A 15,960-nucleotide genomic window follows, 5' to 3' on the forward strand; every position below is an offset into this window, starting at 1 on the left:
AATGTGCTGATTGGTATTCAAAAGACTTCTTCTTATTATTAGCACAGTTGAGAATGGTTGTGTTGTTTAATGAACTGTGGAAATTGCAGTACCAAGTCTTTTTTCAGCTGTTAAAGTAGTGAATATATCTGCACTTCTTGCAAGCCACTGTACAATGTCAGTTTCGAAATTTTGGTTTTATAAATGGCCCAACACAAACACATTTTTTCTAGTCTTTTTATTGCTCTTTTGAGAGGCTATTCTGTATACAAGAACAAAAGAGCAAAGCAAACAGGATCTGACTAGCACAGGGGAAAGAAGTGGACGGCCCAGATTCACAACAAAATGCGGAGTACATAAGAGCCTGTAGTTTAAGAAAGAGACCCTTCACTGGTGCTCAGCTTGAAGCTTCATTGAACGGCACACGCAAAACACCAGCTTTATCTGCAGTAGTCAAGAGAAGACACTGAGATGCTGCTGGCCTTTAGAAAGAGCTCAAAGAAAAAGCCACATCTGACACTTGCATGATAAATGATTGGAAATGCATGGATGATATGAACCCTTAGTGAATAAATGTCATTTTCTATCAGCACATATCTGCCTAGAGATTAAACCAAGATACTATGGTGTATATATAGTATAACGTGTACAAACAGCGTGTATGTCATGTTATTGGATCATATTGGAGCATGAAAGTTGGGTACAGACTGCATGCTAAACACACACTCCTAACCTGTCTCAGGATGGCAGGTCCCATGTTGATTGCAGTTGCAAGGCACACAAGGGGAGAAGGGTCCACCATTAGGGGTTTCCCTGGTGAATCCAGGAGCACAGTGTTCACAGAACTGCCCAGTGAATCCTGTGGGACAAGTACACTCCTCCACCCACGGAGCATGTGAAGCCATATTGTAGTATGTCAGGACTGCAGATTCAAGGCTTACCCTGGAGAGCTGAGAGGTGTCTGCCAACAAGAAAAAGAAAAATTTACATTGCTTCCAATATTACAACCTACCTATAAATTATACAATAAACAAATAAATTAGGGATGTCAAACGATTAAACGCATACAAAATAAAAGTTTGAGTTTGCCTAGAATATGTATGTGTGTGATGTGTACAATGTGTAATTATGTATATATAATTATCTATATACAAATACACACAAATGAATGTATATATTTAAGAGAAATGTTATGTACAAAATATTTTTATTTATATATAATATAGATTATATAAATATTATAATAAATACATATATTTGTAAATATTTCTTAAATATATACATGAATGTGTTTGTACTTATATATACATCATAATTACATACAGCACACACACATATATCAGGCAAACTCAAATTTTTACTTTGAGACCAGTCTTAAGTAGCACAGGTATATTTGTAGCAATAGTCAAAATACATTGTATGGGTCAATATTATCATTTTTTCTTTTATGCCAAAAATCCTTAGGATATTAACTAAAGATCATGTTCCATGAAAATATTTTGTACATTTCCTACCATAAATATATCAAAACTTAATTTTTTATTAGTAATATGCATTGCTAAGAACTTAATTTGAACAACTTTAAAAGCAAATTTCTCAATATTTGGATTTTTTTTTGCAACGCCAGATTCCAGATATTCAAATAGTTATATCTCGACCAGATATTGTCCCATCCTAACAAACCATACATCACTGGAAAGCTTATTTATTTATTGTGGTCCGGGGTCATATATATTATGTTACAAAAAAGTTCTATTTCAATTATAAGCTTTTATTTTGAACTGTCTATTCATTAAAGAATCCTTAAAAAATGTATCATGACTTCCATAGAAATAATAAGCAGCAATATTAAGTTTTCAACACATTAAATTAGGATTAAATTACATTTTAACATACATTACATTAGAAAACAGTTATTTTAAACTGTAATAATATTTCAAAATATTACTGTTTTGTTGTAGTTTAGTAGTTATTAAAAAGTAGTAGCAGTGCAGTAGTGCAAATAAATAAATAAGTAAATACGCTTCTAATCCTTGAGGTGCAAGGAAATGCCATAATAGTAAAGATATGTAAGATACAGTGTGACAGAAAAACAAGTTGTTTTTTTTAAGAGTAGAAAACATCATGTGCTGAGTAAGTCAAGTGCTCATCGAAAGTTTTTTTTTGAAGGCAAAGGATTCAGCAGTTGTGATGGATTTGGAAAGCGCATTCCACCATGAATCTACACTGAATGTAAAATCAGTGTGTCCCGTCCACTTGTAATTGCCCTCACGATGTAGCTTAGCTAGCCTGCCTGCTAAAGCTCCCCTCTGCTTCTCTCTCACCTTTGCTTACACACAGACAGACATCAGGACCACTGGGTGCAAGCAGATAGAATCTTTGATCACCATATGAATAAATGAACAAGGAATGAATTAATCAATAAGGGCTGAGTGGGGAGAGGTGGAACATGGTGAAGGTGAGTGGGTCTTTGTTTCTCTCAGGGATCCATACCGCCTCATAAATAGTGATAGAGAGAGACTGTACACAGATCAAATTTCTCTCTCACCACAACTATCTCTTTCTCCAGGGTCTCTGTGTCCTATCGTCTCAACTCTCAACTTTCATATCAGGACATGGCCGGGAAGACTAATGTTTATGCGCACTTTTGGGAGATACCAGCATGTGCGTGTGCGTGGCTGTATACAGACAAACTGATTATCATGTGCACATGGTAGCAGAAGGGGAAAACAGTTCAAACGCATGCACGAATTTCAGCGCAGCAGTTTCCAAGAATCAATGAGCGGACCTGTCAGTACAGGATGTGGTAGAGGAATAATTATGCTCTTTGGTAAGATCTAATTTGCTTCCTTTGGGGAAGAAAACAGATGAGAGAGAGACAAAGTGTGCGTGAGAGAGAAGATACATTCACAGTAATGCTTCTGCGTAGAACCACACGGTTTGTCTCAAATGTTTCATGTATGTTTTAAGTGCAGCTTGGCAGGGATGTACAGAGTTTAGTCTCCTCTTATAGTCATTTTCACTTTTTTCTACAGCTCCTTACTATCTCCTGAATGAAGATGTACAACAAATGCAAGTGTTTAATACATCTATGAAAAGAAAAATCTTGAAAATCGTGTAGTAATTGATGCATATATGTACACTGCCCTCCAAAAGTTTGGAAACACCCCTGGCAAAGTGTGGTTTTGGACGATACTAGCATAAATCCTTATCATTTTTTGGTGCAAATACATTGAAGTAACTTGACATTATCATTGAAGAGCAGCAATAATAATTTTCATTTTGATTATATAATAATGGCAATACATACATGTCAAAGTCACACATGCCCCTTTGTCAGCTGTGATGCCTGGTTACTGGTTTAAACTTGGCCCAGGTCTTTAAAAGATTTTTGGGTCAGCACACCTTAATAGCTTCAACAATTGATTGCCAATTAAGTTTAGAATACAATGAATTTAGGCCCAGATTATGCAGAGCTGTAATAGCTGTTAATGGTGGATATTTTGATGAATCCAAAATGTACGTTTTTTCTAACTGTTTATGTAATAAAATATGTTTTCGTAGTTTGCGTTGTCCCTTATCAGAGCAAAATTATCACAAATTAAAAAGGATTCATGCCAATATATCCAAAACCCCACTTTTCTAGGGCGTTTCCAAACTTTTGGAGGGCAGTGTATGCATGTCGCTTTCTGTTGTGCTCTGGCCTGAAATTAAACTTTCAAATCTTTAAGGGTTGTATTATATCTGTCTTACTTTTATGGGATATTTGTGTATGTTTGTATGTACGTTTGTGCATGCACTGTTCTTCAAAAGTTTGGGATCAGTATGTTTTTGAATGTTTTTGATGGAGTCTCTGCACAAAAAAGCTGTATTTATTTGATCAAAAATACAAAAAAAGCTGTAATACTGTGAAATATTATTGCAATTTCTAGTATCGGTTTCCTATTTTAATATACTTCAAAATATAATTTATTCATGTGACAGCTCTGAATTTTAAGCAGACATTACTTCAGTCTTCAGTGTCACATGATCCTTCAGAAATTATTCTAATATGCTGATTAATATTTTTGTTGGAACCTGTGATACTTTTTTCTTTGATTCTTTGATGAATAAAAAGTTCAAAAGAACAGCATTCGTTCAAAATAGAAATCTTTTCTAACAATATAAGTCTTTACTATCTTTTATTTTATCCATTTAACACATCCTTGCTGAATAAAAGTATTAATTTCTTTAAAAAAAAAACAGAGAAAAAATTTACTGACCCCAAGCTTTTGAATAATAGTATACATTGTAACACAAAATTTCTACTTTGAATAAACACTGTTTTTTTTTTCTTTTTATCTATCAAAGTATCCTGACAAAAGTATCAGAGGTCCAACAAATATTAAACATATTAAACTGTTTCCAACATTGATTATAAATCATTTCTGAAGGATCATTTAACACTGAAGACTGGAGTAATGATGCTGAAAATTCAGCTTTGCTTCATAAGAATAAATTATATTTTAAAGGATACTAAAACAGTAAACTGTTATGTAATATTTCACAAAATGACGTTTTTTTTTTTTTCTCTATTTTTGATCAAATAGATACAGCTTTGATGAGCATAAGAAACTTCTTTAAAAAACATCAAAAATCTTACTGATCCCAAACTTTTGAACGGCAGTGTATGTAAAGCGCCATGAGCAGTGCTGGGGGAAGTTACTTTTAAAAGTAATTACAGTATTGCATTAATCCATTTGAAAGTAACTAACTGTGTTACTCTTGAGTTACTTTTTATGGATGCATTAGTGAATAAATGGGAAAACAAAGTAACATGCATTACTTATTTTAAAAAATAACTCAGATATTTCATTGTAAATTTAAATGTAATGCTTTAGTAGTTTCTTAAAACTAAATAAGAATAGAAAATAATATAACACATATCAACGCATAAACTTATCCTACTGTACACTGAAACACAATCATTATGCAGCAGTAATGTTAAATGCAATACACTTACGATATTGCTTTTGGTTAGCTACTTAATTTTCATTTATTTTTCAGAATTAAAAGCAACATTATCATTGTTTTTAATGTCAAAAAATAATCTGGTAAAGGGGAAACAACATATGGCGATTTATGTTTAAACGAATAAAACACAAAATTCACAACAGAAGCGACATTGTATTCCAGTGTGTGAAACTTTCCACTTGGCAAGTTGATTAGGTACATCACTGCATATATCTCAATGATGCCAGTTTGCAATTGAGTCTACACAGCACAGAAATCATGCCACAATGCAAGGCAATCACTAAACATAATCACAGGCTAGGAACAAACTGGGGGGCATGACCAAAGTTACAGGCTCCACTAGACTAATCGATGGTTGATTACAGTACAGTCCGTACTGCCAAGTTTGAGATGCATGTTCCCTTGCCATTTTAAATCAATTTCTTTTAGTCTTTAATGATTGTGTTTCAGTCTCATTTCACTCATCTTTTTTTTTTAAACAATGGCGTATGCACATACATATATACATATAATGACTTACAGTTCTGGCCACCGGCGTTGCTGATATGTAGTGCAGTTAGATTGTAAAGCATTCGGAGAAACTCAAATGAGGGAATAGATGGATTTACGCTCTTCTCTGTTAACCTGGAAACCAGAAAGCATAGAGATAATAGTTAGAAACATGTGTTGTGTCTGCTATAATAACTACAAGACTGTTTTTCTCGAGAAACAGCGCTCCCCAGACTTTATTTACGTAAAGCTGAGGCTCTTCATTAAAGTGCACTAGGTCTAGTCAATTTAAACCAAGTCTCTCTGTATGAATGAGTCACAAAATATATGAATTTTCTTGTCACTCTGCCAGGAAAGTGCCTGTCAAAACAAAAAAATGCAAATGTAAAAAGCGTCTATGAACAGAAAAGCTTCAGGTTAGCTGAAAACACGGCCAAGTAAAATTGCTATATGCTGACAGACGTATCGCACACACAGAGATGTCACGACTGAAATCACAATAGTTTTCTGATGTTTATTCATGTTGTTCACACATTTATAATTATATTTTAAAAACTTGATAATACGCCATATGGTCTCAGTGGGCAAATATTTCAGTCTGACATGGAAACTGAAATACCTTCCCCCGAAAACACAAAAGAAAACCTATTTTGAGCATTTCACAGAAATGTTCCCTTATAACATAGCTCTGAATCCACCTGGTATTAAGATGGCTTTTTAAAATCGTCAGTGCTAAATACAGGTAAAAATGACAGAGCAATTGCTGTAATAACCAGCTTTTAGCAGTACTGCAAGAAGAAATTATAACTCTAGCACTTTCATGAGAACAGCTATAGTATATTTTTAAACAGAAAGCCCCTGTGATAAATCTGGCATTTTTTCATGCATCAGGTTGTACATTTATACTGAAATGCAATGAACATCTTTATTAGCAACATGAACAACAGTATTCTTATTGATGTGAACCTGCCAGCCTGCAAATTTTACTCAATAGCATTATGTTTATTTTATACAGTTGAGGTCAAAAGTTTACACCCCCCTTTTAGAATCATTAAAGATGTTAATTATTTTACAAAAATAAGAGGGATCATACAAAATGCATGTTTATTTAGTACTAACCTGAAAAAGATATTTCACATAAAAGATGTTTACATATAGTAAACATATCCATCTATTCACACTGAGGACAACTGAGGGACTCATATGCAACTATTATAGAAGGTTCAAACACTCTCTGATGCTCCAGAAGGAAACACGATGCATTAACAGCCGGGGGAGAACACTTTTTGAATTTGAGGTCAGGGTAAATTTAACTTTTTTTGTTATCTGGGAAACATGTAACTATCTTCTGTAGCCTCTGAAGGGCAGTACTAAATGAAAAAAATAAATAAATAAAAAAATGAGCACATCTCTATTCTGTTCAAAAGTTTTTACCTCCAGCTCCTAATGCATGGTTTTTCCTTCTGGAGCATCAGTAAGCATTTGAACCTTCTGTAATAGTTGAATATAAGTCCCTCAGTTGTCCCTAGTGTGAAAATATGGATCTCAAAATTATAGTTATTGTTGGAAACAGTTCAAATACACAAAAATGCTGAAAAACCAAAGAATTGGAGGGACCTGAAGGATTTTTTCTAAATAAGCAATAACACGCATTGAGTATGATCCCTCTTATTTTGGTAAAATAATTAAAGTTTTTAATGATTCTGAAAAGGGGGATGTAAATTTTTGACCTCAACTGTATTTTATTTTCTGGTTTACAATGGCATCCGTGGATTCTGGCAAACATTGTGTTTTCTGGTTGTTCACTTCTCTGACTTGTGTGTAATGTTACATGTCTTTAGATCTGTACAATTTGTATTTATTTATTACTAACAAGACAGGGGTGGCAAACTCTGGTCCTGGAGAGCCGCAGCCCTGAAGAGTTCAGCTCCAACCCTAATTAAAACTCACCTGCCTGTTGCTTTCTAGTAACCCTTTAGACCTTGATTTGCTTGTTCAGATGCGTTTGATTAGGGTTGAAGCAAAACTATGCAGAGCTGTGGCTCTCCAGGACCGACGTTCGCCACTCCTGTAATAAGGAATACCACAAAGCAATTCTTCCTAAAGAGGCAGTAACATTCAGAGGAGACTAAGTAAAATAAAGATAAGAAATAGTATAGAGAAGAATTGCATCAGAAGAAGAATCTCTCTTTTCACTAATTTGTTTTTGTACAAAAGATTAAGATATATGTGTTATGTGACAAAACTGGTAAATGAAAACTACCCGAATCCACTTATAAAAGTAGGATAAAGGATTCCAGAAAGCCATGAAAACATAAAATCAACATATAAAATCAGCATACTTATGTGGGAAGACTGTTTGGCTTAATTATTCACACACAATGATCAGTTCATTGTTAACAGCACACAATGAAGCATAATTAGAGACAAATCAAATATGCACAATGTATTTGCCCTATCAGTTATGTTGCTTTAAACACCTACTGGGCTAAATTTGGTTTAGTTCGCTACTTTTATTATACCTGCAATAAGTACAGATGAGGCCAAAATGACCAGCTGCATCTTATAAAATCAGTTGTCTTATAGTACAAAGGCAAAGACAAGTGACGTTTTTGAGCGATTCCTGTCCATTTACATAAGCACCATGACATTTAAGATCAATACATATTAGAAATAATCCTGCCAGACCACCAAGTTTGAAATGTTCAGGCCAAATCTGATCTTTGAATCCATTTGAACCCACGTGCCATATTTTAGCAATGTATTCACTATCTAGCTACAAGCAAATGGTAATGAATAACACACTCACTCACATACACACCTGAAAGTGAAAGTGTTGATGGGCGTCCTCTCCAATGAGGAGTAAGTCTCCTGTTGAGAGTACAAATTAGCAGTAACCGATATTCCCGAACCCTCTAGCATCACGGTCACACTTCTGGGCAAGAGTTCCTCCAGCTCAGCTGTAAACGACACGCTAAGGGTCTGTCCGTAACTTAGCAACCTGTTCCCCAGATATTTATCTGCAATATAAAGATAAAACAATTACCACACATATTCCACTATGTATGACCATGGTGTGATTGACCAAACATGAGTGTAACATCTATCTGATAGCAACAGCTGGGCTGTGAATTGAGTTAAGTGGTTTGCTCAAGGGCAGCGCAGAATTTTCTGGAACACAAACTCACAACCTGCAGATTACCAGCACATTACACCAGCCACTGAGCCGCAACGACACGATTGCCAAAGATAAACACTGGCACAATGAAGATTGTGTGACCGTTAAAGATAACAACTGTAAAAATATAATAGGAAGCCAAAATGTTCAGTTCACAGAAAGAAGTGGATTTTTCTGCTTTGGAGAAACTAAGACTGTTGGAGCTCTCTGATCTTATTGTGTTTGTACATCTCTATATGCAAGAGAGTGTAAGAGGACGACCATAATTGCCACTCATATCTTCCAGCCTCATTAAAGGGCTTTTAACAAGACTTCAAAGAACCCCATGCTGAGCTCCTACAAAAATTCACATGCATGGACACAAAACACACACACACACACACAGTAATATATTTCACAATTACACACATATACTGTATGCATATATACATACATATGTATATATATGTGTGTGTGTATCTGTCCATATATGTCACACAAAAAATTATAAATGGTCGAACCCAGCAAATGGGTTGTTTTGACTCAGTGGTTGGATAAGATGTTTAACTCAACCTTCTGGGTAATTTTATTTAACTCAGCTATTAAATACTTTTACACTACAAAAAATTATGGATGCCTGTTTCTGCCACTAAATAAAAAATCTAAAGTAATTGCGACTTTGACTTCTCAGAATTGTAAGATATAAGCAATTCTGAGAAATGAGTTCAGAATTCTGTGATATAAATTCACAAATCTGACATTTTTTCAGAATCACCTGATATAAACTCACAATTGTTGCAATTCTGACACAACACACATTAAATCAGAATTGTAAGATATAAACTCGCAATTCTGAGAACATTTCAGTCTTTTTCTCCTTCAAAATTGGACTTTATAACTCACAACTGCAAGTTTCTTTATCACAATTCTGAGAAAAAAGTCAGAATTGAGAAGAAAAAAAACCGCAACAACCTTTTTTAAAATGACGGAAATTTTGAGAAAAAAAAAAAAATCTGAATTGTGAGATAAAAAGTTACATTTTTGTTCAGTGGCTTCCATAAAAAATACTATATGGCTGGCTTAAAATGAACCCAAAATAGATTTATCTACAAATCAGACACATAATTTCTAGAGGCATCAGCAATATCAACATTTATTTATAAGCAATTTAAAAAATGTTTACTATTTAATCATTATATATTCAACTTATTCATAAATGTTCATTTATTGAACATATTAATAAATGTTAATTTCCAACCTATTTGGGGTTCATTTTAAGTAAGAAATAAAGTAATTTTTAAACAATAGCTGAGTTAAATAAAACTACCCAGAAACATTTAACCCAACTGCAAAACAACCCAGTTGCAAATTTGACCTAGTACTAGATTGTTTTTTAATCCTATATATATATATGTGTGTGTGTGTGTGTGTGTGTGTGTGTGTGTACTTGTTCTTGCTACATTGTAACGACCAAATGTCCCCACAAGGATAGTAAAACCTGAAATTTCTGACATGGTGGGGACCGGCCTGCGGTCCCCAAAATGTAAAAAAATGATTAAAAATAGTAAATGTTTCTCTGAAAATGTAACAGTGCAAACATGTTTTCTGTAAGGGTTAGGTTTAGGGTTAGGGGATAGAAAATATCCCCACAATTCATGAAAACAAACATGTGTGTGTGTCTGTGTGCAACTAAATGCCTGTTTTTTTAACCTACTGTTAGGCCTAAATCACTAAACGTTTGGAGCTCATAAATTCATCTCCATTGAATAAGTCCATAATATAGAAAAGGCCAGAGCGGATGTTAAGTAGCTGGCACATTTTAAATAGCATCAGCAGTCAAGCTTGCCATTAGCTCAACTACTGAATCTCATTTCTAAATTCAATAGCACAGAGCTGGCGTTCTTGTACTATATTTATGTACAGATGCTGTGCAGTGACTTTATCTGTTTTCAGCGGTTACTTTTTATGTTTGCACAAACACAGTGGCTCTATGTAGAAAAATGCAAATGCTTTTTCTGAATGCATTCCAAATTAATTGGCACGATGCAAAAAATAGTCACTTCACAAGTGACTACATATAATAAAAGTGTCAGCTAATATAAAACTGCAATTATGAGAAGGAATTCTAAGATATAAAGTCAAAATTAGGATTGAGGAAAATTCTCAACTGCAGAATGAAAATTCACAACAATCTTGTTTCATCTTATTTGAACTCTTTGTAAGTTCATATACTGCACACCCTTTTAAACAATGTTTATACCAACCCCAAGGTGTGTATGTGTGTGTGTGTGTAAGAGTTTAATTATTTGTTTTTGATGGGGGGCCTCCAAGCAGCTGGTGCCCCCTGGGTCTCACAGGACCATAATTCCTCCTCGGAGCCACTGTATCTGTAGGCGGTTAGTCTTTCCTCCTCACAGAAGTTAATGCTTTCTTCAGTCGAAGAACATTTTCCAGAGATGTTACACATCTCAGGACATAAAACGATAGTAATACTTGTGAAAAATGTGATTGAATAGGTTGGAGAGGGTGAGCTAAGGGAAAGACCAACTGTAAAAAAAAAATCCCAGACACTAGAACAGCCAGTGGTTACAGTAAAATTGTTTTATTGTATTGGGACTTTGAGAGAAATGCCTACACCTGCTGGCAGTGATTAGACACTGTGCTTGAAGATAGTGGTTGTGCTGTGATAGCAGTTCAGTAATGTCAACCCTTCCCTTTCACTCTTAATACTTCTGTCTTATGGGCTGATCTGTGAATTAATGTGTAAAGAAACAGTATATATTAAAAGGTTTCACTTGTCTAATTGTGATTTTGCATTTGCAATCCATTACGAAAAAGTTGATTCAAGTGTGCTATTAGTATACTTTTTTTAAACTCAAAATAGGAAAGTATACTTTCAGTTTACTTTTCATGTACTTCTCAGAAATATACTTTGACAAAATGACATTTAAGTATACCTGATATATACTTAAAAAAAGTCTAAATATATTTGAGCTATATTTGTGCTCTGAGAATCCATGTCAATTCTGTTATACGCTAGGGGGCGCTATTACACACTGTACAGAATTATCCAAAACACAAGTGAAGAAGAAACCGATACAACAGATGGTTCCACATGTAATCTAACACAATTATCAGGCATAAAACAGCATCAAAACTGTGTAACGTTGTGGAATAAAAATGTCAACCCATGAAGAGGTAATAATGACTGTCAAGCTTTGGAGTGTTGATCAACTCAAAATGTGCTCAAAATGTGTATTTCTTTCTTTCTTTTTTTAATTATGAAACTTACCCGCATTCAAGTATAAAAAAGAATGCATGGATAGAATAAAATGATAGAATAAAATGTTTTTGTTTACAAGCTGTTCTTTCTTTTGATGTTTTGTATGTTCAGCTAACAAAACATATACAAATTAATACCTAAATAGGGACATAGTAGTATAGTTAAAGTATGATGTAAAGTTCACTTAAAGAAAACTTACTGGGAATATACTTCAAAGTGTACTGAAATGCTACAAGTAGTACAACTAAGTATTGAAAGGTGAAGTCCACTTCCAGAAAAACAATTTACAAATAATGTACTCACCCCCTTTTCATCCAAGATGTTCATGTCTTTCTTTCTTCATTTCTAAAGAAATTATGTTTTTTGAGGATTTTAGGATTTTTCTCCATATAATGGACTGATATGGTGCCCCAAGTTTGAACTTCCAAAATGTAGTTTTGTAATGCGGCTTCAAACGATAACTTCAAACGGTTGTAAATGATCCCAGCCGAGGAAGAAGGGTCTCATCTAGTGAAATGATTGGTTATTTTCATAAAAATAATGCAGTTTATATACTTTTTAATGTCAAACGTTCGTCTTGTCTTACTCTGCCTGAACTGTTTTTGTTCCGGTTCATGACAGTTAGTGTATGTCGAAAATCTCCTATCTCATGTTCTCTCTCAACTTCAAAATCGTCCTACATCGTTGTTTTACCTTTTTTGTTAAGGGTGTTTGATCTTCTTTGCATGTTCACTTTGCAGAGACTGTGTCAGTACTTCTGCAGCAATGTAGGATGATTTTGAAATGATTTTTGAATTTGAGTTTTTCGATATTCCCTAACTGTCTTGAGCCAGAATACACAGAGCTCAAGGAGAGCAAGACAAGACGAGCGTTTGAGATTAAGAAGTATTTAAATTGTACTTTTTTAATGAAAATAACCAATCGTTTTGGTAGATAAGACACTTCTTCCTCAGCTGGCATCATTTACAAATGCATTTAGGATCGTTTGAAGTCGCATTTAAACTGCATTTTGGAAGTTCAAAATTGAGGCACCATATCAGTCCATTATATGAAGAAAAATCCTGAAATGTTTTCCTCAAAAAAAAAACACAGTTTATTTACGAATGAAGAAGGAAAGACAAGAACATCTTGGAAGACAAGGGGATGAGTACATTATCTGTAAATTGTTGTTCTGGAAGTGGACTTCTCCTTTAATTAGTAAAGTATCAGTATACCTGTAAGTTCACCTTTAATATAGTTGCACTACAAACTAAAAACAGATGTAAACTAGTTGTGTACTCAAAGTTTACTACTGTTATACTGTTACACTTAAAAGTATACTTCTGTATACTAGAAAGTGGGCCAGTTTAGTCCCAAGGAGTACTGAAATAGTACACTGATATTTGTATACTTACTACATAAAGTATACTTAAAGGGGTCATCGGATGCCCATTTTCCACAAGATTCTTTAGGGTCTTAATGAAAAGTCTATAATATACTTTGGTTAAAAATTCTTAATGGTAGTGTACAACAACACCCTTTTTACCTTGCCAAAATCAGCTCTGCAAAAATCATCCTATTCTGGTCGAGGCTGCTTTAAATACAAATAAGCTCTGCTCGCCGCGCCCCTCTCTACTCTCTGTGGAGAGACGAGCCTGTTTACTTTAGCCGCGTTTAGCTGCTAAACTTGCTAACTAGCACATTATTAGGAAAGGCGATGGCAAAGATTCATAAAAAAACCCTTATACTTCTGCTGTAAGTGAAGCTGGATCATGAATGATTCGCACAAACATAGACGGATATATGCAGATCGGGAGGCGCGTTCCCTTCACAAACAAACGTAATCTACTGCATTTTCAGCAGCTCAGGTGTCGGGAGTAAATGATGACCATTACGTTCATTATTACCATATATATATCCAGCAACACAACACCTCAATCGCTCAATCGGAGATATTCTTGTCTAACTTACATCCCTGCTCCGTCATTAAAACAAAGAGGGCGGACTGTTACAGCTGATCTGAGATAAAACGCTCATGTCAATCAACTATTGTTGGAGCAGCCTCTTTCAGTGTGATGCCACAACGACAGGCATCTGAGAATGGCTTGTTTTTGAAAAAGGGAATATTATTTTTACAGATGAATTAAAAACCACTGCATGGATTTTATCATTATAGGGTAGATTTGTACATACACTGCCAACACACACTAATGTTCAAACAACATGTAAAAGTGAACTTTGCATCCGATGACCCCTTTAAAATATACTTGAACTTTACTTAAGTATACTTAATAAAATAAACTTGAAGTATACTTCTTTTTGGTAAGCATACTGTCGCAAATCAACGCACAAATCATAGCAAAATTATTGTCCTTCTTGTGATCTAAAGCATTGGCCACTCTGTGGGATCAAATCTCTCACTGGACCAATATATGGCACCCCTAGGAGTTCCTTGTTCCCATCATGTCTTCACCATCGAACTGAACCCTGAAATACATGCACGGCGCCGCATGCTTCACCCGAAACAAAGAGCTGTAAAGCATTCTAAGCCATGACAACCTGAAAGCTTGTTAGATACTTAGCGGGAGTATTTTTTCTTCTCCGCCCCCCCTGCCGTTCCACATGCAGAGACAAGTATGAGTCAACTTCAACAAAAGGAGGCTAAAATGTTCTGTACCTGTTGGATTCCTGTTGTTTTCAGGTCTGACAGCACGCTGAAACCTTCCCTATGAGAGCTTATTCACAATCTCCAGCACCCGTAGAGATGCTGAGGCAAATTTCAACTTCAAAAAAAAAACAAAAAAAAAAACAAGATCTACAGTGGGTGTTTTTCTTCCAACACCCAGAACTCAGGAGACACACAATCTGTATTTGGTGGAACAACTGAAGCTATGAATGAGAAAATAGAGTCAACAGTGTTAGCGGTTCAAAAGAATACAGTATCCCTCATAGCTTCCAGCGCTACCTGTTTAACTCCCATCTCTTCAAGATCAGATTTGATTAAATGGAGGTGTTAACCCTCTCTCAGACAAACAAATTAATCGTCACCACGACGACAAAGCCTGGTGACATTTAGCGGGTCGCCATCAAACTTAACAATCAATCCGGGCTTTAACTTTTCCCTGACTCAATTAAACCCACTGAGCCTCAATTAAATTTCCTCAGCTTCACACAAACATTCCCTCTGAGGGGATGGATTGAGCATCTGGGTCGTTTTTATAGGGAGAGGCCTGCTGAAATGCATTTTCTACATCTTTCTGGTAATTTGGGTTTGTACTTTAAAGGGCAGAATGTGAAGAAATAACGGAAATGAAACAATTTATTTTAAACATTCAGTGTTTAAACAGCTGCAATAAAACTCAGTCTGGGTAGACGGCATAGTCAATATGATGTGAATGAAAGCAAGGCTGTGAGTTCAGTCCATTCAATACTATTTTAAATGGATAGTTCACTCAAAAATAAAATTTCTGTCATCATTTACTTAGCCTCATTTCATTCCAAAATGAATGGATCACTTTTTTTTTTGTGGAACACTAATGAAGATATTTTGAAAAATGCTGGTTTTGACTTTTGAAACATATTTTCAAAATATCTTCATTTATGTTCCACAGAAGAAAGTCATACAGCTTTCAGATGACAATGGCATGATTTTCATTTTTTGAGTGAACTATCACTCACCAGTTGGCAGAAAAAAGTGGCGTAGCACTTTCAAAAACTGTGTAACATTTCAAAATACACATGCAAATTTGTCTGATCCTTGACGCGATTGCGGACAGCAAAGCAAAGTCAATTCTGTGCTTGCTTGATCTAATATTTGATGTTTTTAAACATGTTGTAGATTTAAGTAGCAAATAAGAATAACTAAAATTCTTGAATATATCTTTGAGACAAAAGTCTTCTTAATGATTTTCAGTTTTGTTTAAGATAATTAAAACAGCAGTGTTTAAATAAGGAAAGAATATGTAAAAGTATGGTATTTGGTGTTAAAAGCTTCCCTGCTGTTGGGGCTAAGAAGGCACAATAATTAACATGATATTTAAAAGGCTGACTTTTTCATTAG

The 15,960-nt window shown here is 34.9% G+C and overlaps 1 protein-coding gene across 1 annotated transcript in view; it reads right to left on the reverse strand.

Annotated features, from left to right (window-relative positions):
• lamc3 (laminin, gamma 3) overlaps positions 1 to 15,960 on the reverse strand; it is an 87,653-nt gene that overhangs the window by 27,123 nt on the left and 44,570 nt on the right. Inside the window, exons 10-12 of the mRNA XM_051110486.1 lie at positions 8,303 to 8,501; positions 5,513 to 5,616; positions 713 to 940 (exon numbers count right to left, since the gene is read on the reverse strand). Of these exons, the coding sequence (XP_050966443.1) occupies positions 713 to 940; positions 5,513 to 5,616; positions 8,303 to 8,501 (531 nt within the window). The remainder of the gene's footprint in view (positions 1 to 712; positions 941 to 5,512; positions 5,617 to 8,302; positions 8,502 to 15,960) is intronic.

Source organism: Labeo rohita, chromosome 5 (genome assembly GCF_022985175.1).
Source record: "Labeo rohita strain BAU-BD-2019 chromosome 5, IGBB_LRoh.1.0, whole genome shotgun sequence".
NCBI classification, from domain to species: Eukaryota; Metazoa; Chordata; class Actinopteri; order Cypriniformes; family Cyprinidae; genus Labeo; species Labeo rohita.